This window comes from Ursus arctos, unplaced genomic scaffold (assembly GCF_023065955.2).
Source record: "Ursus arctos isolate Adak ecotype North America unplaced genomic scaffold, UrsArc2.0 scaffold_21, whole genome shotgun sequence".
Classification (NCBI taxonomy): domain Eukaryota; kingdom Metazoa; phylum Chordata; class Mammalia; order Carnivora; family Ursidae; genus Ursus; species Ursus arctos.
The window spans coordinates 18,564,731-18,592,448 of NW_026622886.1; the positions used below are offsets into that span (position 1 = coordinate 18,564,731).

The 27,718-nt window shown below is 37.1% G+C and overlaps 2 protein-coding genes across 11 annotated transcripts in view; one reads left to right on the forward strand and one right to left on the reverse strand.

The window, feature by feature from the left end:
* The window catches only part of LOC113256142 (uncharacterized protein C3orf20 homolog), a 159,241-nt gene that overhangs the window by 89,451 nt on the left and 42,072 nt on the right, over positions 1–27,718 (forward strand). The window contains exon 11 of the mRNA XM_057316550.1: positions 8,117–8,259. Within this exon, the coding sequence (XP_057172533.1) occupies positions 8,117–8,259 (143 nt within the window). The remainder of the gene's footprint in view (positions 1–8,116; positions 8,260–27,718) is intronic.
* The window catches only part of VEZT (vezatin, adherens junctions transmembrane protein), a 61,890-nt gene continuing 51,852 nt past the window's right edge, over positions 17,681–27,718 (reverse strand). For 8 of the 10 annotated variants that reach the window (XM_026499864.4, XM_026499867.4, XM_044384519.3 and 5 more), the window contains 3 exons: positions 23,938–24,038; positions 22,191–22,398; positions 17,681–18,692 (listed from right to left, as the gene is read on the reverse strand). In XM_026499864.4, the coding sequence (XP_026355649.1) occupies positions 18,178–18,692; positions 22,191–22,398; positions 23,938–24,038 (824 nt within the window). In that variant the 3' untranslated portion in view covers positions 17,681–18,177. Of the gene's footprint in view, positions 19,757–22,190; positions 22,399–23,937; positions 24,039–27,718 lie in introns of all 10 variants that reach the window. The other 2 variants (XM_048218245.2, XM_044384522.3) reach the window with 1 other exon arrangement.

Sequence of the window (27,718 nt, forward strand, 5' to 3'; positions counted from 1 at the left end):
GAAGTGAAACTCCTTAGTGTGAATAAATTTATAACTTCCCTCACCAAATCCTACCAGCCAAATTGGTTGTAGGGACAACCAGTTACCCTATAGTCTGATTTTAGAGACGTATTTGATCAGGAGCTTACATATTTTTTTTTTCTTTTTTTCTTTTTTTTTTTTAAGATTTTATTTATTTGACAGAGAGAGAGACAGCCAGCGAGAGAGGGAACACAGGTAGGGGAAGTGGGAGAGGAAGAAGCAGACTCCCAGCAGAGCAGGAAGCCTGATGCGGGGCTCAATCCCGGGACCCCGGGATCATGCCCTGAGCCAAAGGCAGACGCTTAACGACCCACCCAGTCGCCCCAGAAGCTTACCTATTTTCTATCTACAACCCTAAGAAGCAGTTTTTCTTACAAAAGACCATGGGAGTAAAACCAGTACTTACCAAAAAGTGTGAAGATCTGGTTCAGACTGATATCACAACAGTTATTTCAAAATCAGGAAAACACTAATGCGTAATTCCTTTTTTTTTTTTTTTTTGAAGATTTTATTTATTTATTTGACGGAGAGAGAGACAGCCAGTGAGAGAGGGAACACAGGCAGGGGGAGTGGGAGAGGAAGAAGCAGGCTCTCAGTGGAGGAGCCCGATGCGGGGCTTGATCCCATAACGCCAGGATCACGCCCTGAGCCAAAGGCAGACGCTCAACAACTGAGCCACCCAGGCGCCCCCAATTCCTTATCCATTCTGGAAAGACTGTAATGGTTCTGTACTTTAAAAGCTAATCCAGTTTAGTAGCCATTTAAAAAAAAATAAGAGCAGTAATCCAATTTTTGATGAAGTGAGACCATAAGCTTTGGGGTCAGAAACTTGAGTTTGAATCCTAGGTCTATGACTTCTTTCTGTGGTTTACCTCAGTTTCCTCATTTATAAATTGGGGAGAAAATCACCTACGGATGTTGTGAGGATGTGATGAGTAGCATACCAACAGGACCTGGACTTAATGGCTCGATTTAAGTAAATGCAAACTTTACCTGTTGTTCACAGGGTTGATGTGAGACTAATTGTTGAAAGAAGAAATATTATGTTCAAATGAGAATGTATGGTTAAACAAGAAAATGTATTTAAAACGTATTGGTAAACCAAAAAATATGAAGTTATTATTTTGAGGAAAGGGGGTTACACTCAAACATGGTACAGAGCTGTCTTTTAAGCTTTTAATTAGTGGTGGTGGTTTGTATGTGTGTGTGAAGTAAAGGTTTTATGTTGAGCTTCTACTCTATTTTTTTTAGTACTGTCTGAGCCACAGCCTCTCCTTCCCTCTTTACCTTACTTTTTCCAAGGGCAGCAGTCCTCAAACCTGGCCATCCAGCTGTGGAGCTCTTTAAGAAATAAAAGGCCTTTTGGGCGCCTGGGCGTCTGCCTTCAGCTCAGGTCATGATCACAGGGTCCTGGAATCCAGCCCCACAGTGGGCTCCTTGCTCAGCGGGGAGCCTGCTTCTCCCTCTCCCTCTGCCTGCCACTCCACCTACTAATGCTCTCTCACTGTCAAATAAGTAAATAAATCTTAAAAAAAAAAAAAAGGAAGGAAGGAAGTGAGAGAGAGAAAGGAAAGAAAGGGAAGGAAGGAACGAAAGAAGGAAGGAAGGAAGGAAGGAAGGAAGGAAGGAAGGAAGGAAAGAAAGAATACAGGTCTCACCCCTTGGAGAATCTCATTCAGTAGATCTGGGTGGAGCCCGAGTATCTATTTTTTTTAATAGACCCTAGAGTGATTTTTATATGCAACTAGGGTTAAGAGCAGGCATTTCACTTGGCCTCTAGGAAGAGATACGAGTAGCTCATCTCATGTCTGCTTTCTTCTCCATTTACACTTGCACTAGAACCTCTCACCCAGTCCTGTGGCTTTAGAAACTCTCCATCTGCTGATGTTCCCACATTAGCAACCCCACATACAGCATCTCCCCAGAACTCCATGTCCCTCCCGGTTCCAACGCACTGTTTCAGTATCTCGCTGGAACATTCCATAGGCATCTTAACTTAACTTTCCCAAATCGAACTCTTTACTTTTTCTCCAAAATCTGCCCCTCCCCATTTCTTTCTCATTTCAGGAAATGACCTTTGCCCAGTTTACTTAGACCAAAAATACTGAAATAAATCTGGACTTCTCTTTTTTCATACCCTGTTTGTAATCCATCTGCCAATCTCGAAGCCTCTACCTTCCTAATATATACAGTCTGACTATTCACACCACCTCCAGGCAGCATCCTCTTTCATAAGAGCCCCTGATTTATCTCTATGTCTGCATTTGCTGCCTCTTCTATCTGTTCTCTATAGCGACTGGAGTAATCTTTATAAAACCTAGATCAGATTACAGCCCGTCTCTGCTCAGAACCCTCAAACTCCTCACCCTTGAAGTAAAATCCCAGATCTTTTCTAGGGGCCACAAAACTTCCTGTACCTGGCCCTTCCTCTCTTCCGCTTCCCACCTGCTCCGCTGCCCTGGCCCCCTTGCTGTTCCCCGTCTCCTTGCGGTACACATGGTGCTCTCTCTGCTGGCTGTCGTCTAGACAGCTGCAGTTTACTCTCTCACATCATCGGGTCTGAGGCACAGGTTACACCCTCTGTGGCCTTCCCTTTCTGTTCTGTCTAAAGGAGTCCCTTTCACTCTCCATCCCTTACTTCTTTATTTTCATAGCGCCCATCACTGCTTGGCATCTTATCCATCTACTGGTTTGTGATCTGATCCCCCAATGAGGGCACGGGCTTTGTCTGTTTTGTTCATTCCTGAATCCTAGTGCCTAGAAAGATGCCCAGAAAAATAGGTTTTCTTTTTTTTTAAGGTTTTATTTATTTATTTTTTAAGATTTTATCTATTTATTTTAGAGCGAGAGTGGGGGTGCAGGAGGAGCAGAGGGAGAGGGACAGACTCTGCGCTGAATGCAGAGTCCAACATGAGGCTCGATGGCAGGACCCTGAGATCACGACCTGAGCCAAAATCAAGAGTTGGACACTCAACTGATTGAGCCACCCGGGCGCCCCAAGTGTTTATTTTTAAGTAATCTCTACACTCGACATGGGGCTCAAACTTACAAGCCTGAGATCAAGAGTCGCATAGTCTACCAACTGAGCCAGCCGGGCACCCCAAGTAGATTTTCAATAAATACTTTTTGACTAACAGAATGAACACTTACCATTCCTTCCGTCAGGAATGCCAAAACCATTTTTACTTTGCTTTGCCCCTTTCATTTACCAACCAAGTCTTTGCCCCAGCTTTTGGCAAGGCCCCAGGCATTTCTACAAGGTGGGAATTCCCCAGCAAAAAGATAGATACTTGAGACCCAAAGGAAAGGGATATCTGCTGTGAATCCTGCCTTTTCACAAACTAAGTCCCTGAATCCTGGCAACAATCCTACAAGGTGATGATGCTGTTTCCACTTAATAGATAAGGAAACTGAGACCTCACGTCGTTTACACAGCTAAGAGGTGGAGCTGAGATTTGAACCTAGGTATCCTGGCTCAGAGTCCAAAATGGGGAATGTGAGGAGTCTGTTGACAGCATCCGGATATAGTACAGGGGCAGGGAGAGTGAAAAATGGCCTCCTCTTTCTTTTTCTGTAAATGAGACTTATTTAGGATTCTTGGGAGAGAGTGTTTTGGAGGTCTCCTTATTCTACTAACACTCATCCCTTTTCTGGTCTCTACTTAAATGAAAGAGTTGCTGTCTGGAAGCATCTTGGCTGGATTCATTAAGAGTAAGTGGTGAGTGTTTAGAGAGTAGTTAGAATCTCTGCTTTTGTTTAGTCATTAAGTCAATATTTGGTCGCCACAAAGCTAATATATTTAGTTTGAGAGAGCAAATCAGGGACTGTTTGCTTGGTTTGAGTTGTTTGGACAAGTCTTTCCGTTCCATTCAGTTCAATTGCCGGAGCAGTAGTATAATGTGGTTTAAACATTTGAGCTCTCGCCACAGTAAAACAGGTTAAGTGGGACCAACTGGATCCCACTAGATAATAAGAATATCTTTTCAGTTTCTAAAGGGCTTTTGCAAAAAGATTCTCACACCAATCTGATGAGTAATAAGGAACTTCAACACTGAGGACAGTGGGGGGGGGAGAGAAATGAGATTACCAGTTTTATTATGTGAATGTGCAGAGGAGTTACTTGCCTTCTTTTAGGAATCTTGTGATTAAACCCAATGCTAACTGAAGGGATTATGCTTCTTGAAGTGGTCATTAGAATTCCTGTGTGGTAGAAGACCAGGAACCTTAACCCAGGTGTTCTGACTCCACATGGCATGTTTTCCCTGCTGCCCTTCAGCAACCCCACAGGGTTAGTCTCGGGCTGGATCACTGGAAGGGCTAGACCAGCTGACCTGGCACTGGAGACCAGAAAGGACCAGCAGATTTTCTCAGTCCGGTATAATTTGGTGTCTGCCTCTGTCACAGCACTGTCCGAGCTTACAGGAGCTAAATCTAAGTTGGTTCTTTTGATCTTTCTTGAAAGCTCTGCATCATTTTGCACAATTGATCATGTTCTTCAAACCTTCTGCTTCTCTGGCTTCCATGTCATGTGTCCTACTTCTATCTCCCTGGTCATGGGTTTTTATACACAAACAGCCTGGATAATAGCTTGTATTTATTGAATGCTGCTTACGTGGCACACATTGTCCGAGTCCCTTTACATGTATTCACACGTATTCATTTATTTATCCTCATGATAATCCTATGAATCAGATGGTACTCTTGTCTTTCTTGAAAAGATGAGGAAATTTAGCAACAGAAGAAAAAATACACTGGACTTCATCAAAATTTCTGATGTTTGTGTGAAAGGACACTAGCAAGTGGGGCACCTGGGTGGCTCCAGTTGGTTGAGCGTCCGACTCTTGATTTCGGCTCAAGTTGTGGTCTTGGGATCATGAGACTGAGCCCCCCATCGGGCTCCCTGCAGCTCTCCCTGTGCCCCTCCCCTGCTCGAGCTCCCTCTCTCAAATAAAAATCTTTATTTAAAACAAAGGACACTATCAAGACTATCAAGAGAGTGAAAAGACAGCTCACCAAAGGGGAGAAGTTATTTGCAAAGCTTATGTTCAATAAAAGATTAATATCCAGAAAAAATAAAAAACTACAACTCAACCACAGAAATAAGCAACCTTATCAAAAAATGGGCAAGGGATTTGAACTCAGCTATTTCTCCAAATATATACAAATGGCCTCATATTTGGTATTTTAGCAACAGCTGACATGTTCAGCACTGCCTTTTATGAAATAATTTCTTCATCCTGCTTTAAGGACACCACTTCTCTGTCACTAACTGCTCCCTCAGTCGCCTTGCAGGTTCCTTTTTGTCTCCTGACCTACAAACTTTAGATTCCTCAAAGATCTCAGTGTTCTGACTCCCTCTGACTTACGTTCATGACTTTAAACATGACCCAAAATGCTGACATCTCCCACTCTGGATCTTTCTCTTGAACTTAGACTCATATATCCAACATATCTCCAAATGCCTATCCAGCATTTCCACCTAATGATCAGTAAGTGTTTCATACTTAACCTGTCCCAAACCAGCTCAGTTTCTACCCAGACCTCACTGGCTTCCCTCACTCCCTTCAGACGTGACCAGCCTGTACAAAAAGGTACACTGCATTCTCCATATCCCTCTTCCTTGGCTTTGTTTTCTGTATTGTGTTTACCACCCCCTGACTGCCGGGATATTGTCTGGCTCTCCCTCTAGTATTCAATGAGGGCAGAAACCTTCTAGTTCACTGTTCTGTCCTTAGCCCTGAGAACAGTGCCTGGCATACAGCACACATTCAAACTGAATGGCCTTGATAGCCTTGGTTAGTTAAAATATAAGGGATTAATATAGATTATGTGATAGATACAGAATTCTTCAAAACCTGGTACCCATGGCGAAAATAGTATCGGGGTCCTTAGTTGATAAAATGCTGGGCACCTCTGCATTTCAACTGCACTCCGACTCAATACTATTTCAGTAAGAAAAATTTTTGAATTTTGGTACTGGGTCTGGTCCTCCTGGCCTCTGGACATATACAAACTTAAGGTTTTTTCCAGTCCAACAATTTTTTGTATTTTGATCAAGTTATTTCTGCAAGAACTAAACACTGCAGCCTTTCTCCTTTTCTCTAGGCCCTGCCCCAGGGTTAGCCTAAGAGGTGACAGCTTGAACATACACAAAATGATAAGCTTTCTTCTTCTATGTGAATAGAAGCCCAAAATAGCAATGAAATCCTACACATCCTCAACTCACCAATTTCTTAAATTACACTTTTTTTCTATTATACAAGTATTTCACATTTATTGTGGTGAAAAAAACCCTAAAAGTCACCCTATGTCACTGCTTAAGGGATTATCACTGTTAAATTCTTCAGATGTTAGTTTCATATATTTTGTATAGTAATCTTGTCATCGGCTATCAATACCAATATATCATAGCTTCATCTTCTGAGTTCAGGCAAGATAAGTAAATGGCTTCATGGCTAATAGCCAGGCATGGGTGCTAAAGAATAAAGTGTTGTAGATCAAGGAACAAGCTATGAGACAGAAGATAGATACTTTTGTTGCTGAAGGGCGCCTGGGTGGCTCAGTCGGTTAAGCGTCTACCTTCTGCTCAGGTCATGATCTCACGGTCCTGGGATCCAGCCCTGCATTGGACTCCCTACTCAGTGGGGAGTCTGCTTCTCCTTTTCCCTTTCCTCTGCTGATGTTCTCTCTCAAATAAATAAATGCAATCTTTAACAACAACAAAGATTCTTTTGTTGCTGAAATGAAGATAAACCAGAAAATTCTATTCCTATAGAGGAAATCTTGTAATAGGACGTTCCTTCATATTGAAAAGATTATGCCATAGAAGAGGAAAGGAGTAACATGCAATCATAGGGAACTATTGTTCCTTTCAAATTCTTTTTTTTTTTTTTTAAGATTTTATTTATTTATTTAACAGAGATAGCCAGCGAGAGAGGGAACACAAGCGGGGGGAGTGGGAGAGGAAGAAGCAGGCTTATAGTGGAGGAGCCTGATGTGGGGCTCGATCCCATAACGCCGGGATCACGCCCTGAGCCGAAGGCAGGCACTTAACTGCTATGCCACCCAGGCGCCCCTGTTCCTTTCAAATTCTTACACCCCTTTTGTAAGTACTAGTATTAGACTGCTTTAAGATGTAAAATATACTTAATTCTTAGCTGGAACCAGCTATACTTTTTAAAACTACTATCTTCTACCCCTACCACTTTTTTTTTTCTTTTTTAAGATTTTATTTGAGAGAGCACACACATGAGCAGAGACACAGAACTTGATCCCAGGACCCTGGGATCACGACCTGAACTGAAGGCAGCTGCTTAACTGAATGAGCCACCCAGGCTCCCCCCTACTACCTTTTTATCCTCTTAATGTCAAGGTTGAATATTTCTTAGGCTGCTCACCTGTGTCGTAAATATAAGCACTCTTTCACCCTGGAATAGAATGACAAACTTGGCTTTACATAGTAGAGTTATATCTTTTCATTAAGAAATAAAGAATCTAAGAATTTTAGCCCTGGAAGAGAACTTTAGAGGTCTAGTCCAATTCATAATTAATGCTTTTTTAACAGAGGAAACTATACCTTGAAATGGTTAAATGATTTGCCCTGAGTTTTAGAGAAGTAGTTTTGTCCATAATCCGTCTACTGACTTCCAAATTCAAGGGCTCTGTGTACTCCTAGAGTTCAGCTGTAAAATGAAATGTATCTGCAGGCAACTGATGATAAGGATGTCTTTTACAACTGGGGAGGATACTGGATTCTGACACTTCATGTGCACAACTTTGAGTGAGAAAACTACTGAGCCTGTTTCCTTACCTTCAAACAATATATTCAGGTTCTAGGAACATGTTTGATGCTTAATAATATTTTGTATATAAATGTAAACATTTTCTCATAGGGACACATTAAGATCTTTTCTCATATTAGGACTGGGGTGCCTGACTGGCTGTCAGTAGAGCATGATTCTTGATCTGGGGTCATGAGTTCAAGCCCCATGTTGGGCATAGAGCTTACTTAAAAAACAAAAAAAGTTCAAAAAAAGGTAAGTAGGACTGATTTTTGTATGAACAGATTCTGAAAATGTTCTATTAATTTTTACAGATGTACATTCGGGGAAAATTAGTATTTGCCAACTTTATTTTCAATGGCTATAGCACATCTGCTAAAGACCTTCAAAAGCAAATTGTGAAGACGAAGAGTGATTATTGTACAGGATATTTCCTACCCGATGACTTCAGGATCCGGTAGAGTAACTACACATATTCTGCCTTATCTCGTGCTTTTCATTAGTAAATCCCAGACAAGGGCCAAATGTCAAGAACTGCCTTTATGAATGCTTGTTTCTTGCTTCAAATCTTTTCTGAGAAGAGGTGGCTTATCTATTTAAAAAGTTCAGTTCAAGTCCATTTGGAAGCGTCATTGAGCTTGCCAACAAGACACCACGAGCAAAGCTTACCCTCAAGGGTTGAAAAAATTTATGCACAAGAAGGAAATTGAATGGTGGTGGACAGGTCCAAGAAATACTGGGGGTTCAGTCCCTTTCTGAATTTTGTGATAGATGAATGTATGGAGATGGCAAGCAGTGGGCAAAAGAACGATATTTGAATGGTGGGAATATGAGGAAAATAAATAATGGGTGTGTTCACTGGAAGAAATCAACTGCTTCCACATGTCCCTTCTCCACAGCACCTGTTTTTCTACAATCTAAAAATCAGGTCGTGGGCATTTTCTTAATGAATTTTTTTTTTTGTTAAATACATTTTTGTAATAGTAAAACAAATAGGTAAATAAAAGTTCAGCTCAAGGAAGGCCACTTTCTCTTTAACCAGCATTCAGTCTACAGAGCCATTCTGGAGTTACCATGAATGTTCCCAGTATTGTAGCTAAGCTTAGAAAGGTTCAGACCAATCATTCATTCAGTTACATAGGACAAACTATGATCCATTGGATCATATTAACCTTCTTCTTAATTCAGTATGTCTTTTCTGTCGGGAAGGTCATACAAGTCAACAAATGTAACATGATTAGAATGTATCTGATGGCTGACAGTCACTGAGAAGGGTGAAAATCGAGCTTTTAAAATTCATCTGCTGTTTTCACTCTGATAAATTTTCATGTGAGGCACTTTAATGACCAAACAAACTTAGACTAATGAATCCATGGCTTCCCTAGAAAACTGCTGTCATTTGTTGGTATGGTAACAAATTCTGGAAAATACTATAATAGAAGAAAAATAGAGATAAAAGGAAGAGAAAAACAATTTTTACCTTTTGGCTAATTCATGTTGCAAACACCAGAATAAAAACACACACACAGAAGACACAAAGTAGTACAGATTTTATTAGAGACTTGTTAAGCTTAGGAGGAACAATAATACAGACATATGCAAACCTACTGTGCATTCTTGTAAAAATCCTTTAAAAATTTGATATGCTAAAATGTATCAAGTGATCAAAGAAAGTATTGATGAGAAAGGCTATAATCTCAAGTCTTCAGGTAGGGTAGGAAATTTACAGTTCTACATAAAATATAAGTATTCAAAAGTAAAAATTTAAGTATCTCTGAATGAATATTCTTAAATGATATTTTTTAAAAAATACAGCTTAACACTCCAGTGTTAAATGAAGAATGAAGACTGACTTTAGAAACTTACTATGTAAACAAGCCTGACCATAGTTCACACGCTCCTGTTTTCAGTGTTCATACAATGTTAAAAGAGAATGCAAATTCCAACCCCCCCCCCCAAAATACTGAGAACACTTACTGTATACATAGTAAACACAAGATGGGTTCATACATTTCATGCTATGTCAAGAAATAGTTACCTATGCTCACAGATTAGGGCATGGATACAAGACTGTTGATATCAGAACATTTTCATGTTTGGGTGAATGCAAAACGTCATAAATTTTGGAAGACACCAATATAAGGCTCACCTATTTAATTCTAATATAGTTCATTAGAAAAAAAAGAATCTGAAGAATTGAGGCACAAATTAAGAGTGAATTTACAAGACAGTGAATGCATTTAAATCATTTGACATTAAAAGGAATAAAAATCCAAAGATCTTTAGATCCAAAGGCTGTTGTTTTATCAAAAAGAAATACATATACTAATGTATAGTTTTGATTTATGCAAACAGGAAACACTGTCCAAACAGGAAAACATTGAGAGAAAAGGGTAAACATAGTACAATTTAAAAGGCAAAAATAATAGAATCTATGGGATGAAGCGTCTATGTGATGAATGTAGTACAGAACTAATCCCAGGGTTGAATTCTGCAGAATGAGCCTCAAGCTCACAGTCCTATTTTATAGGATAACTCATTGATCCATTTTTTTCCAGTGACAGGGCTTGGAGGAACAGCACAGTTTGGGGCTCTTTTCACAGTTGGGAGTCCCTGATTTGTCTGCAATTTTTTAAAACATGGTCTAAACCTACTGAAATGTCATTTTACCAAAAGTATATATTTCCATTGTGTATCATAACCTTTGGATTTGGGGCCTTTACATGCCTTTTCAGAAATCCTGTCCTCAAATTAAGTAAAATAGCAATGTCACAGTTATGATGTGAGACCACTTGATGAATCAAGTAGGTCAGAATCTTTTAAAAATCCAGAGCAGCAGGGTACAAAAATAAAGAAACTTGCTAAAAACCTTATTCTGCAAAATACTTTAGCAATCTGTGAGGTATTAATCCATTTCCACTCTATCATCCTAGCTTGTTTCCACCAACCATAGCAGATTCTGAAACCTAGTTTACAATGAATCTGACAAGGGACTTGGTGTCTACAAACGATGCTAAGGATCTTCCCAGACCTGAACCTAAAAAGCAAGCTCAAAGCGATATGGTGGATTCAAGATTAAAAGAAAAAGGCATTGATCTCCAGAAACAAAAGTTTAAAATTACTTAGCATTGGAGTTACAGGGCAAAGACCAAATGCCTTTCAGAAACTATGTATAATTAAATGAGACTGCTATCATATTGTTGAGTAGAAAGTGAGAAAAACAAAAACAGAAAACATTAATTTCGGGGGAGAAATTTTTTTTTTGGTGGCTAAATTGTTTCAACCATTAAATAGAGATAGAGATCTGATAAGTTACAAGAACAATTCTCCCACCAGCAATTAGTAATAACCATATTACACATCACATTTCTACTGCGATAAATTACTTTAATGTCAAAGTCTGGTAGACTTTATTTTGCTATCCATTGTTATTCCTCTAATTTTAGAAGGATTAACCAACCAATTTTTGCTAACTGTTGGCACACATACAAAGAAAAGTGAGTTTTGGTGAACGTAGGATGTCTAGTCAGCCTCAGGTTCTCTTCAGTCTTCACACTCTTGATGTTCCAGGAATGATGCGCGAGTTTAGGTTGGTTCTAGGATAGGCCCAGGGGCCTGGTTTGATCTGGGATCCCTGGGACCATACCTAGAACAAACCCAAACAAAACCAAACTCCTTGGGAGTGCTTTCAGCTCAGGTGACTTCTGGACTTTTCACCCATATGGACCTCCAGGGCTGTACCAGGACCATACAGCAATCTTTATGGAATGGGAGTGGCATTTCTGGAGTTTTCTGTACGTTTCCAGGTGCTAGTACTGTTCAGAAAATACTTTGACTTAAAAATTGAATTAATTTTAAATTTACTTGGGAGAGGAAAAAAGATCTAATTTCTTAGGATATCAGAAAAAATAAACTTGTAAAAGACATGCTTTAGTTTTAGAAAAGATGTTCAAAGATGAAATAAACCCATTTGTAGGCAGCCAACCTTTAGGAAATGCTCTAAAAGTGGAAAATGTAAAGTTCAAAACAGTAGAATTACCCCTTATCTTGAGAAACTCTTAAGATACAAATATGAGGGGAAATATTTCTACGATGACTCACAGAATATACTCACTTTGAAAAATAGTGTGTCAGAAGTACACACCACTTAAATACTGTCGTATTTCAATAACATGTTTGCCACGTGCCGAATGAAATTCAATAAATAGGGACGAAACAAATTAACTCAATTGCTGACAGGTTAAAATGTACACCATTTAAAAAATACCATATGCATTTTAATTTAGCACACATTTTAGGATTTCCATAAAATCAACTCCTTATTCATAAAATCAGCTCTTCATGTTATGCTTTTGTATATGTGAATCCTGGAATCAGTTCATCCTCTTTTTTGATTTATAGCAATTACACTGAGTAGAATCACTTTCCTCTCACAACTATACTCAAGGACAATTTTTCTCCTTGTACCACCAACCAGGGTTTGGCATCATGGCTATTCTGTAATGGCAGTCTCAACTCAAGAAATGGGTTTGGGTCATCGATTTTTAAATGAATATTATATCATAATTCCCTTCCAGTAGCATATGAATAACGTTAGGTGATGAGTCATGACCATAGACTGATTTTCCAATAACCCTGTATATGATGGATGGAGGAATCAATGTATGGACTAAAACATAATCAGCCTATTGGTAAAACTAAGTTATTCAAAGCCAGGTATCCCTTTCTAGACAGATTTGAATTTTACTTGCAAACATTATAACATGCAAATTTCATGTTTATTTTTCATTCAAGAGAGAAAAATCATCATGCTTATTTAACATATTAAATGATAATTTAAACACGCAAAATAGAGAATGGGAATTTAGTCATTCAAGGATCTGTCAATATCATTAGCTCTAACACTGATAACTTTTGGCAAGCTTTTAACATACATTTCATTGAGCGAAAACAAAGATACTGTCTTAAAATCCTGCACAAAGAATAAATTCTTTGTGGTAAAACTGCCTAGAGTCTAAAAATCTTATTACTTCTCAGCTCTCTGGGATATCAATAATGATAGTTTTCTTATTTCCCAGGACTCAGCCTACTTCATGTTTCAGAAATGAAGATGCATCTCTCTAAAAACAAAACCAAACTAGCCAAAGAGATTCTTAGAAGTATGTGGTATCCAATTTAGAGAGTACTGCAGAAAAAGCTAATTTGAGGGACTGGTTTTAATCAGAGCCAAAAGATTAAAGGATAGAATATAGAGAAGGTAAAGTATGGAAACGAAATGGTTCCCTTGTACAATAACAACTCTTCTATTTTCAGAGCAGGTATCGAATTTAGTAACTTCACTTATTTTAAAGATAGCAATGAAATAGGTAATGAGTAATAGATACCCACAAAATCCATGCGTTTAAGTATAATCCAGTTTTTAGTCTTCACTGAGTCAATTTACTCTTACTTTATATATTACTCTAGCTGTCTTAGTTACCTGGTTTCCAAAACCAAAGCAGACTAGAAGGAGCATTACGAAGGTGGAGAAAGGCCATTGCTACGGACACACTTAAGCAAGCAGTAAGTGTAGGAGTTGAAGGAATCAGAACTACTAACAGAAAACAAAGATAAAATGAAAAAAGCATAGCAGAATGGAGCCACTTAGTAAAAGGGCATATAGCTCTCAGTGCCTAATTAGACTATCAGTATAATAACTTGTTAATAATGATCATTCTGCCATCAAAAAAGATTAAAATGATTTTCATATATTGTTTAATAAGACAGCAATGCATACTGTTTTAAAAGGATTACCTTCAGAAATTATTCCAAAAATTTTTAATGCTTAAAGGGGTTTAAGCTCTATAGAAAACTCGTATAGCTAGAATGAGTCATTCTCCAAATATTCAGTTAGCCAGTTCTTAGTAAATTAGCCATGCATGTTTAGTCTCAAACCTATAGTTCTAGAATATAAATCTTGGTGAACAGAGAGTTGGGAGTCACATTTATAACGCTCTAAGTTTTCAGTCTGTGTCCTATACTAGGAACAATCAACAAGAACAAAACATTTAACATTTTCCTAAAATATTCACAATGATTTGTATAAAGATGATAGTCGCATTTTCTTTTACAGTTGAATTCATTAATGGAGAGTCCTAGAAACATCAACATATAAAAACTGAATTAATACTTTAAATATATGGCAATCACATATTCAACCAAGTATTTTTAGCAAATCCTTAGTAAAGAATGAAGAGGCAAACAGAAGTATGCTAAGCAGCCAACAGATACCACAAAGTCCATGCACATAACTGACTGAAAACACCCCTTAGCCTTCTTTCAGTCTACTTACTCTTATTTTAGACACAACTCTAGCAAGCTTGCAATCTGGTTTCTCAGGCCACGGCAGATTAGAAGCAGCAAATGAGGGGCCTAGTGCAAGAGGCAGGCACCCAAGACAGCAGCAAAAATGACAGCTGATTTTAAGGGAAGATAGAGAAACTGTGAAAACGAGACATAGCCCAAAAAGCACAGCATCGCAGGGTCACAGAGTAAAAGGACACAGAACCTCATCTATCTTAGGAGCCCCTGAGGGTGCATTTCTGTTTATCACCCTGTGATAGGAACCAATATTCTTAAAGATGACAAAGAAAAAGTTAAATTAGATCCTAAATATTCTAGAAAAAAGTGCACAAGGTACATCCTAGAAATTTTCCTATTCAACTATTAAAAAAAAAGTTAAGAATAAATGGATTTGCCTCAGTTACATGGAAAATTAACTCACACAATTAGTTACCTGTCAATGGTAAATTGTTACTGTACTTAGGGCCTTTTTTCCATATTTTCTCTTCCATTAGATTTGTAGCTTCATTTTCTAATAGAAGTTTGAATTACACAGATATGTTCTTATCCATAGAAGTGGAAGAATAAATCTTTGCTTTGTCTGGTTTTCATTCTTGGCATCTACAGTCTTTCGGCATTTAAGTTCTTGTTTCCTTGTTTTGTTTTGATACAGAAACAATGTATTACAATTAAACTAAATCAGCTGAACTTTTCTTCCCATATGATTTCTAATAATTTATCAATATATTTCACATTTTATATTACTTACAGTGTATAAATAAAAGTTGGTCACAGAGTGAAATGACCCCTAGGGTCCCTTCTGATTAACACCCCATTGACTTAAAATTTTGTGACATGTATCAGAACTTAATTCTTTTTATGCTTTAACATCAAAAGCTTCTCCACCTTTATTATGTGAATCAGAATATTACTATTTATTTTTTTAGAGAAACTTTTTAAATTTTTTGACCTATTTTACTAACATACTTATAACCAGATCTTGTTTTTCAGTCTCTAAAGTTTCACTTATTTTTTAACTACTTCTGAGAAGTTAGAATTCACCAACATCACTTAACAATCCAGAGAATTTGGTTTTTGCTGGAAAAATTCCCCACGACATTATTAGGTCACCTGCACCCATAGCTTTTAAATGATGGATCTAAGATTTAAACTCAAGGCTATCCTTCTGTATTAAAGCCTTAAAGCCATATTCTTAAATTTCCTTAGAAATTTGCCTTAAATGTGTTTCTCCTAGTCTCCAAGTAACTTGAGAAATCAAACCTGAGTCAATACATCAGTTCTTAATTAAATATATTCAAACATACAATTTTAATGAAGTATAATTTTAAAAATGACTTAACTTATGAAGTCAGATAATACAGACAACTTAAATATATAAGCAGAGGATCAGAAATCAAACACCAGCAAGAGTCTGGCCCCAGATATGCCAGATATGCCGGGTTTTAATGAAAGCTGAAAAAAATAACCTTTATGACAACCGTTACCAGATCATTTACTGCCATGACTTTCCTTACTGTAGGCAAAGGGTAAAAATCTTGTCTTCAAGAATGCCCCAAATAGCTTCTTTCATGCATTCTTACATTTAGTACTAGGTTTATCCTGGTAAAATAAACTATGGAAATGTTCACGTTAAAAGCTGTTAGGATATTACTCCTAACAAGAATTATCCTGTCCAAATATCATTGTAAAATCTGGAAAGCACAATTATAAGTGTTGCATCACAAAATATTTTTTCTAGAGGGCTTCTTTTGGAAGGAGGATGGCAACTATTAAGACTAGTCAAAAGCCTGATAATAAAAAGTGAAATATTCTTAGAAAAGTAACAAACAAGAGTACCTACATATAATTACATTGGCCTTTTTTTTTTTTTACTTCCTAAGGTATTCATGGTAAGAAAAACAAAGTCCTAGAGAGAGGTTCTTAGATTTTACTGGGCATAAACATCACTTAGGTGTCATTCCAAAATGACCAACTAAGAATGGATTGGGAGTATGGCCCCAGTCTGCAATGAAAAAATCAGACTTCGAATTTATTCTAAGGTAGGTGCCCCATAAAAAAAACTGAGAAACACTGACTTTTAGACTATTATAAGAGAAAATTAGGAATATTCACAGGGAATTTAATATTTTATCCTAGAAGCATTTTAAAAGATGAAAGAAATTTTGAAAACTACACACAAAAAAAGAAGCTTCAGTTAAAGTCCCAAGATCCTTATATCATGGTTTCAACAAGTAGAATTTTCAAGGAATTAAGTTAACAACTAGTGAATAAAACAGATCAGGCTAGAAGATTAGGAATTCCTAATTAAAATCAGTCTTTTAAAATTAAAAAGTATCACCTCAGAGAGCACTGAATAAAACTGATAAAATATTATGAAGATATTTTTCCCAAACCGCTATAATAAAAATAATACAATTAAAGAATTAAAGTTATTAAACTCTAATTCTTGCTGTGTAAGGTTACAGATTACGAGAAAAATTACCAAGTTTTTCCAAAATTGCTTCTTCTAAATCCAAGGAGAAAAGGAGTTATCAAACTAAGTAATTTAAAAAGAAAGTATTATTATTTACGAATACAGTCGTCAGTCTCAAAACAAGATTTGTTTTTTCTTGAAATTTAGCTGACTATTGCTAAGTGGTAAACTGGGCCCACCCTAAGATAATCCTAAGAGCTTAATTATGGATAAATCCCAGAATTTTTGGCAATAGGCAGAAGAGGGTCTCTTATTATTCATATAAAGCAGAACGAAGTTTCTCCTCAGGTTAAAAAATAAATTTCCAAAGATTACTGGAAAAAATTAAATAAAAATCCCCTTGGTATACATAAAACTACTAACTCAAAGTGCTATAAGTCTACAGGAATCTGAATAATTTCTTAACTCTAAAGATAATCTACTATATTCATCATGTAATCTCCTCTCTAGGACAGCAGCATAAATTATTATTCCTATACTTTCCCCAAGTAATGTCTTATAAACTATGTCAGTGTGTAAGAGCTGTAAGTTTCAAGAAACAATATACTCCTGAAAATGTCACATTTTGAAAATGTAATCATTTAACACTGGACAATTTGGAAAGCAACCTCTTTTAAGAGGTAGTTTGTAAATGAAGTACTAAGGAGACAAGGATGCTTTCCAGGAAGCAGACAGGATGTTTCCAGAATCTCATTAAGGTGGAGAGGGTGTCGCGTCACATTAGAAATCAGCAGCTTAAGTGACTGGCTTGTGTTAATGGCACCCAATTATCTGTAGGCAAACCTAAACAAAGAACTTTCTGCAAAGTTGGGAATGGGGCCTTGGACTATAGGGGTCCCACTTTGACATCGTTCCCTATTAGTTATAACAAGACCAGAAGATAAACACAAAAATAATTGAAAGGCTAATTTTTAAAACAGTACAATGTTTTTCTTTTAAAGATTATTAGGACATCTTAAAATTAACTACCAAATACAGGTATGAACAAGGAAACATAAGAAACGTGTAACAATCCCAGTATTTCTGACACTACTTTTTAGTTCCAAACCCCAGTACACATTAATTGTATGAATTCAATTTTTTTTTTATTCAGAACCTGCATCTTTAAGACTGGTATAAACAAAAATAAAATACAAACAAGTTATTAACATAATAGCTGCAGTTAATTACTGCGAGAATACAGTAAAAAGGAGTCATACTAAATGTTAATGTTCTTGCAACAGAATTATCCCAGTCATTTTAGCAAATTCTGGCAAGAAATGATAAATTTGTTTCTTACTAAAAGTACCTAAAGAATTCCCAAGATCAATCAGTTGTACTGCAAATAGAACAGCAGTTTATTCAAAAGAGCCCTTACCTTCTTCTTTTCCTAAAAGATTTGCCATTTACAGGTTAGCTACTATTTTCAGAGCAGTTGTTCAACCAGGGTTCTTGCTGTAAATTCACATCTTAGCTTTATATATAGTAAACGTAACACTCATTTTCCCTTTCCAGTGGATTATCTAGTGTTGAAGCTAAAACACCTGCATAAAAGCAACAATTTAAAATCCTTCATGGTTCTTACTTCTCTTCTACCTCATTTTTATTTTCTTGTATTATTTGTTCTTCCTCCTCATCACCAAAAGTCTGTTCCTGCATGGTGGTAAAGGAGAGAGATCTAGTAGCCACTTCTGCAGCAAGACCAGCAGTGAAGGTAAAATCCGGTGACAGCTGGAGCCGTGCCAGCCTCTGCTTAATGGAGGGCTGTAATAAGTCCCTGGAAGTTGCATGGGCAGTGGACAGGCTACCTACATCTGCCTGCTGAGATTCCTCTTCACTCTCACATTGGTAACACACTCTTTCTTCAGCTCCTTGGAAGAAGACTTCATTTGCAGAATTGTCTTTATTTTTACCATCTAGAGGGTTTTCAGATAAATACTCAGTCCTACTACTTATTTCATTGTCAGCTGTGGAGGGTTTACTATTTTCCTCTTCAGTATCATTTTTACCAACTGTCCCCATATCTGAATCCACTGATGGTTCTGAATTACTTATGGGTTCCACTGGGTCTACAGGAGACAAGGATTTCAACACAGCTTCAAGGAAAAAAAAAAAAAAAAAAAACAAAAGAAAAAAAGAAAGAAAAATAATAACTAAGGACCCAGCAATGATTTAAACTTTAAACTTCCAGTAGTTTTTTCTTATAAAGAACAATAAATAAAAGCTAAATAAAACTTTCTAGTAAAATCTATGTAAATTTATAAATCCAGAGACCTTTATAAGAGATAGAATGCCTAAGAAATGAAATGAGATGGGGTTTTGATGAAGATTTTATAACACCTCACACATTCTCTTATTCAAAATATTAAAGCAGTGGTTCTCCAAGTGCGGTCCCCAAACCAACAGCATCAGTCTTACCACCAGGTTATTTGATAGAAATGCAAATTTTCGGGCCCCACCCAGACCTACTGAAGGGGGACACTGTGAGTGGGGATAAGCCCTACACTTTACTCTGATGCACACTAAAGTTTGAGAACCATCTTATGAAAGAATAAGCAGCATGATTTTTACTGATAATGTGTCAGTTAAAAGGCCTAAAGTCATCCAGATAATAATCGTATCTTCAGCACATATATATTTACAAGTTAAAACAGCATGGAAAAAAAAAATGCACACAATTCAACTTACTTGCCAACCACCTAACAAGACCCTGATGAAGTAAAGCCATAACTTCTACACATTTTGTAATGTCACAGAAAAATAGAAAACAAAATCTGTATTCAAAATCAACTATTGTACAAAGCATAATACATAAATATTTTATCCATACGGCAGAAGTTGTCCTTTCAAGGAAAATGAAGTTTTATTTAGCCCCTCTTGATGTTAGTAGGCAGTGGGTTGCTTGCTAGGCAGTCTCTCCTCCCAGTATGAGGGGTTAGTACAATACAATATATTAGGAAGCATGACGGAAGAAAAAAAAAAGTGCTTCTTGAAGATCTGGCGTTTATTTAAAAAAATAATTTGTAAAAGGTGTCCATTTCCAAGAAACAGATCCCTAAGCTGCAGTAACTCCACTAGAGAAGCAGCAACAACAGAAAAAAATGGCCACAGCAGGTTCCAGTGTAGAATATCCCTCTCTAATTCCATTCGGACTTTACCCCTGTAGGCAGAGATGAAAACAACTCTGGAAGATGTACTGAAATTTTTCATGGAAAAAGCATTTTATGGTATAAGCAGCTTTTTACTTATTTTCACAAACAAAATCAAATCAGCATTACTGCCCTTTCAGATGTAAACTACCAGAAGCACATACCTGAAAAAAGACACACATTTCTTTCATTGTTATATCCTTGCCCATATTGTCAACAGGATAATTTTAAAGCTACATGGAGAAAATACTAAACAATAAAAAGGATACAGGATTATAAACAATGCTATTTTCAGTCTTCCTACACATTTTTAGTCGATAAATCTAGTTCTTAAAGAATGCGACATAGATTAGACGTTGATTGATATCCTTGATTATTGCTAATTAAATAGGACATATAATTGGTACAAGTGGAGGATCAAGTGTTTACCCTGCTGCAATGTGAGCCTCCAGGAGTACAGGGATTTTCGTCTCTTGATCTATGTACTAGGGACTCAGCAGGAGATCAAGTGTTTACCCTGCTGCAATGTGAGCCTCCAGGAGTACAGGGATTTTCGTCTCTTGATCTATGTACTAGGGACTCAGCAGGAAACAGTGCCTCAGAAACTACTTGTTGAATGAATATTTTGCTGAGTGAACACTGGGGGGGATAATAAAGCCCCTACTGATAGAGATTGTAATTTCATTATAGAGACAAAAACATTGGACGCATAGAAAACAAGAGTGCCTAAAACATAATAGTCTCTGATTCATGTAGGCCCAACATATGAACAAATAGGCTGCAGGAACTCTTTACTTTTTACTGCTGCTCCTGAAAAGTTCTTAATCTGCTACATATATTGCTGCTCAAGACTTCCTTCCAATTCCCTTCAGTGCCCCTCAGATTCATGGACGAGCAACTGGTGGAAAGGGCAGCTTGGTGGAAAAGACAGAATTCTTGGTATAAAGAGATCAGCATGCATGTTTTTCTTTTTTTAAGCTTTTTTTTTTTTTTTTTTTAAAGTAAACTCTACTCCCAATGTGGGGGTTGAACTCATGACCCCAAAGAGTTGCATGCTCTACCAACTGAGCAAGCTAGGCATCCCAGCATGAATGTTTTTCATGAATAAAAATAATAAGCTTGTGGAACCATAGTCTAATTAGATAAATATAACCAGAGGAGGATATCTATATTAGAAAGAGTAGGGAATATAGTTGGAAATGATGGACTCATATGATAGGCTTGAAACCAGGAAAAAAAGTTTAGAATTAATAGAGTAGGAAAGGGAGAACTTTAAAGCTAGAGAACCATTATCAATGTACTCCTGTTTAAGAACAATCTGGAGGGAGCCTGCAAGGATAGAACCTAGCTTAGAAGCTATCTTCTAAGGATAGTTTAGAGGAAAAGGGTATTGAAAACAGAAGTCAGCTGGGGCACCAGGCTGGCTCAGTCAGCAGAGCATTCGACTCTTGATCTTGAGGTCATGGTTTGAGCCCCACATTGGGGGTAGAGTTTACACAATAAAAAAGAAAATGGAAGTCAGTTAAGAGACTACTACAATATATGAGCACAATCTAATAAGGACCTGGGCTATAAAGGGGGCCAATAGGAAGAGGAAGGATAAAAATCAAGAAACATATATCTGGACAAGGGAGAATGGTAGGGCTCCTAAGAGAAGAAAAGAGAAACCTGAGGAACCTTCCAGAAGTACAGGTAATCTATAAACTTCTAGTGAAAAGAAGGCAATTGACTTTGAGGCTCCACATAAGTACTCTATAAAAAGGGGAATCCCACTCTCCCCACTTAGAAATCTACAGAAGTTAGTTCTCAACTAGGAATTAGCTAGTTTGATATTGTCAAGTATTAAGCTTCCCCTCATTCCTTCCCTCTCCTCCCATGAAATCCAACTAAAAAAAAGAAGAGTGGGAAACTTAAAGGAGTTTAATGCTAATCGTCAGTATTGTCAATATCCAAATATGGAGACAGTGTGCACAAAAGCACCTCCTCTTCTCCCATCTACTAAAGTGCTCAAAACAAGTAACTTCAATGATGTAGCTAACTGGCCTAGGTCTTAATTCATTTGTTTCAATGGTGAACACAGAGTTATTAATTTGGTGCTTCACTGAGGTATTTATAATATCTACATGAAGAGAACAGAGTTTAGAATCTCAAATTCACTAAATTTGAAAACACTCTAATTTTTTCAACTCGCTGCCCATTCCAAATAAAATTTAGTAAAACATCAAATACCTGATGAAAAAGTATGATTTCATATTCCCAATTTGATTACATACCTATTCTTTTATTGATCATATTGATTTGTATTTAGAAGAAAAAGTACTATACTTGCTGACAAATCCCTAAAATTAAAGCTGTAAGAATTATATAGCTAAAATAAGATTCATAGTTCAAGAAAAAAGAATCACCTACATTAAAATAACCTTTTATTCTGACGTCAGTGCTTACCGTGATCACTAAATAGAAGTTGCTTCCACTTCTGCCTTTCTGCCTCTGACGCTTTAAATCCCAGCACAGACTTTAATTCTTGGAGCACCCTCTTGGATTCTTCATGCTCACGCTTCTGTCTCTCTCGGTCTTCTTGAGACAAGTAATAAAAATCATCCTTTCTGAAATCACTGTCCACATCTATATCATCTACATAAGCTTCTAATTCCTGGAAATGAATAAAAGAAGAAAGCACTTTACTTCAAGCAGACAACTTCTAGTAGCATTCATTAACCTGTACCTACCCTTCTCCAAGATTAACAAATGAAGACTCCTGGCACAGGTCACTAAAGAAAAGGTGGGCAAACAGAGCAGACATATTATTGTAGAAAAACTGAAGTCTTAAATAACAGTTGATACTAAAAGGGATTGTGGATAAGAAAGTTTAATAACTTCAATCATTATTTTTCTGCTGATACCATTCTACAGATCTAGTCAAGATTAGTTATTAGCTCTGCAAAACCAATAAAAATTAGAAGGGCCGGTGGTTTGGGGAGATGGTCAGGTATGTTAAGTCTTTTTGTGGTAGGTATTTGTGGTTCTTTCTTACGTCCCAGGAAGTAAGAACCTCATCTTACAGTTCTTCGTATCACTAAGGAACAGACTAGGACCCTTGCTTAACCAGCCTCCTTGCAGTTGTGGGTCAGGCAAATGACTTGGGATCCTCTAGTCAGATGTACGTGGATCACACCTGACCCAGATATTTGTTATGAGGGAAGCAAGCATCTTAAGGAGTCCGTTCTGGTAAGAATGGTGGCAGATCAAGTTTCTAGAGGTAGAGGTTCTAAAGGGAGGTTTTATTATTCAGCAATGATAGAGCAAGTGGCAATGTCTGCAACCAGGGACTGGGCAGTGATGTTGCCGGAAAGGGAACAGTTCCTTTGAGTGATTTTGGCTGTTTACACCAACCTGGTTCAAACCTGACTATGTGATCCTCACAAATATTCTGTCAGTCATGTACTATTTTTTTAAAAAAAATTGTTGGGGTGCCTGGGTGGCTCAGGCACTTAAGCATCCAATTCTTGGTTTCAGCTCAGGTCATGGTCTTGGGGTGGTGAGATCAAGCTCTATGTCGAGCTCTGTACTCAGGGCGAAGTCTGCTTGGGATACCCTCTCTCCCCCTTTGTCCCTACCCCTGCTTGCGTGCTCTAATAAAATAAAATAAAACCTTAAAAATCTCACTTGTTAAAGTAAACAGAATTGGTCTCCTTTTGCAGTTAAGAACTGAGTAGACAATATGACCAAAGGAAAAGAAGTTTTCCTCAGGATAAGCAAAAGAAATCTTTGTTAATCTCTAATGAAATCATTAAAAAATTGTTTCTTTAAAGTGAGGTATAGTATACATGCTGCCAAATACACAAATCTTAAAGTGTACAGGATCCTCACATATGTATACAGATTGGCAACCACTGCTCACATTTCCAGCATCCCAGAAGGTACTGTTGTCAATGCACTAATTTTTAATATGTTTAATCACTTTTAAGTGTCTAAGAAATAGGCAGTAAGATATACATAACATGTAAATTTGCTGGTAGATTCAGTGGATTGAATTCAAGGCACTAAGAAAAAATGGTCTGACGTCAGTTCAATACACTGTGCTATAATTTTGAAGCTCATCACAAACATAAATTTAATAACTTAGTCAATAATTATCCTTTATATGTGAAATTCTTCTTTAGGGGGAAAAACAAGCAATTTTTACCGTTACCTGCTCCTCAGGGATTGGATCTTTGTCTGCAATGTGTAGAGTAGGTTGCATCAAAGGTACCACAGTACAACGTGGATTTTCACATACTATTTCAGGCTTGCCTTAAAAAGCAATGAACCAAATGGAAATGAGTGAACATCCAATTAAAAAACATTTTTAGTACTAATATTTTGCCAATTTCATAGTCCAGCTTGTTCTGATTATAAGTTATAATTTATAAAAAAAATTAAGGATGTTAAAGTTAACAGTAACAGCAGATTTACAATGTAAGTTAAATTAAACTCCTGGAGGAGTAACTTGTTTTTCTCTCCCTTCTTCATCTCACCATAGTATCTGGCACATACCAGGTACTCTATAAATCAATTTCTGTTCATGGCACAGAAACATTCTCAAGACAGACCACCACTCTTCCCCACAAAAAATAAACTTTGATCTTGCACTTCCCTTATATTATTTCTACTCTCAGAAGTTAGAATTGGAAATGAGTTTCACAAGTATTAGCTTGAAAAGATGACCCAGGTGTTAACTTTAATTACTTAATACTGGTGTTTGGTTTCTAATCACAGGGTTATTTAGTCTCATATCCAGCTCTCTACCTTTCATCATTATCTCTCTACTTAAAAAGAAGTGGCGTTTAAGCATCTAGATTTTTACCTTTCAAGAGTAATGATAGATAACTGGTTGGGGCTAGGGTTGGGGGGGTCAAGGGCTGGTGTGGACAAAGCGAGCTGGACTGGAATGAGATGGGATGGGATGGGAAGGACTCTCAGTAGGTGTGAGTCAGCAGCCATGTGGCTTAGGGCACAACCCATATTGTCAGGTGATTGCTTACATACAAGGGATTGAATACAATAAGTTAACACTGAAGATAACGAGAGCCAAGTTTCTCATAATCAGAAAAGGGAGGTACAAATAGGGAGAAGGACAGAAAGAATTGGAGGTAATGGTGTGAAACCATGGTATATAACATATATGGACAGACATAGAAATATATTTTCATCACCCTACCAATTCCCTGCACACTGGGAATTGGTAAAAACAGTAACACCCCAGTGGCTATGAGCATATTTAGCACCCACATCTTGGTTTCTAAATACCGTTTTTCCATTAAAAGGATTGAGGGCTTCTTGGACACATGGCTGATGTTAGGGTTGGGGGCAAGGAAAGTATGAAGACGTAAAGAAGTGATCAAAGAATTATAGTGGCACAAACCACCTTGAATGTGTTCCCTCTGGTTAAATTTTGGACAATTTTGGACAACAAAATAATATAATACAAATTATGATCCACAGAATAAAATAAGAATCCATACATCCATATTGATATAAGTAAGTGGAAAAAGGGGCTCCTTTGCCCTACAACAGAATGCTGACTCATAAGTATAAAAGGAAAAATGGAATTAGAAAATTACCATTTGGCAACAATCACAATAGTATCTAATTCGCGCAAGAACTACTAAACTAGTGGATGCTAAAACTAGTGGGTGAAGAAACTTTAAGCTATTTTATTTTACTCAGAAAATTCACTCTTTTTGGTATCTAATTTTATGAGGTTAGACAAATTACAGTCATAACCACCACTACCAAGATATAGATACAAGCAAGATATAGAACAGCTCCATCACCTTAAAACATTTACTTATGCTGCCTCTTTATAACCTATTCCTCCCTCCATATCCAACTCCTAGAACCCTTGGTATGTCTGCTCTTCCTATTAGATTATACTGTTTTAAGAATGTCATTTAAATGGAATCATAGACTATGTAGTGATTTGAGTCTGGCTTCTTTTGATTAACACAATGCATTAGAGATTCCTCCATCTTAATGATGTATCAGTAGTTTCTTTTTTATTGCTGAGTAGTATTCCACGTGGATGGATATAACTGTTTACTCATCAGCTGAAGGACACTTGGACTGCTTCTAGTTTTTAGTGATTATGAATAAAGCCACTATAAACATTTGTTTATAGGTTTTCAAGTGAACATTACATTTTTATATCTCTTGAATAAATACCCAAAATGATACTAGTGGGGTATATGGGACATATATGCTTAATAGTGGAAAAAACATAACCTCAGGGCTTTTTTTTTTTTAAATAAATGCTTATCATGAAAGACAAGAAAGGCTAAAGTAGAATAAAGAACATAAAACTAAATGGCATGTGTAATTTGGATCTGGGCATATAAAATTACTGCTGGATCCATCAGTGAAATTAGAATGGGATCTGTGGATTAGAGAGCAATATTGTATCAGTGCTCATGTCCTGATTTTGATGGTATATTGTAGGTATGTAGGAAAATGTCCGTTTTCAGAAAAGCAAACAGACGATTTAGGGGCAATGGGGTCTCATGTCTGCATCTTACTCTCAAATGGTTTAGAATACCACCAAAAGAACTTATGAATAGATACACAACGAGGTAAGGCAAATGTGGTAGAATGTCAACAAGTGAGGAATATGAGTAAAGAAGGGTATACTTTGAGGGGCACCTGGGTGTCTCAGTTGGTTAAGCATCTGCCTTTGGCTTAGGTCATGATCCCAGGGTCCTGGGATAGAGCCCTGTATCGGGCTCCTTGCTCGAGGGGAACCCGCTTCTCCCTCTCCTCCCAGCTCAGTGCTCTCTCTCTCTCTCTCACTAATAAATTAAAACTTAAAAAAAGAAAAAGAAAAAAGAAGGGTACTCTGAACTATTCTTGTGGTATTTCTGTAGTTTTGAAATAACCTAAAAAGAGCTAACAGCTAACTAAAGCACCTACTTCTTAAAAAAAAAATCATACAAACATTTTATTCAAAGTTACATAGCCATGGCCACTATTAGCATTTTAGCGAGAAAAGTCTGCAAATGACTTGTATCTTAATTCATATCATTATCACTTATAAGCAAAAGCCACATATGCAGAACGTCATGGCTCATCACCTGCCCAATGTTTTGGAGACAGTTCGAACAATCATGTTGAAGTGACTAAAATTCAACATCTCAGAGTATGCTAAGGTGAGGAATAACTGAGGTGCATCTCTTAATACCCAGTCATCTGAGTGTTTAAAGAAAATGCACTCAAGAAACTATTACACTGTATGCTAACTAACTGGAGTTTAAAAACTTGGAAAAAAAAAAAAAGAAGCCCCCCCAAAAGCCTTAAAAAAGAAAAAGCTCTAGACTTAAGTCATATCAAAAAGTTTAACATGCATAAATGTTTGCATATATTAAAAATCCTTGGCGAATTTACCCTTTGAAGAAAAAAATTACTCGCCATTTACATTTTAGATGTAAAGGAAATCTATTGGTGATGTATCAGTAATCAGCATGTTAACATTTCCTTTGAAGAAAGTTAACTTTCACTACATAAAGACTTATTCAGCTTCTTAAACACATTAAAGTATTACAGATCTAGCTGTAAGCAAAACAATGACTAACAGGATGATAAAGTATTAATCATCAGCAATACAATTTCTACATATAAATCTGATTATCATAAAGGTCCAAAGGATAAACATGATATTGGATTATAGCACAAATTTAAAAATTAATATGCCCAATATTTACAATGAATTAGTGAAATGAGAAAAACTAATATAAAATCTGGGTCACATGAAAGCAGTTTTACAGAAAATTTCAAGATTGCCCTTTTGCCCAGCAATACAAGGCATCCCGATGTCACCATTAAATAACGGCACTTAATACATTTCAGTATTAATAACAAATACACAGTGGTGCCTATTCTAGCACTGGTATACTATTTCGGAATGCCTGACATATTTTACCTTAAAAAAGCAAGACTCAATT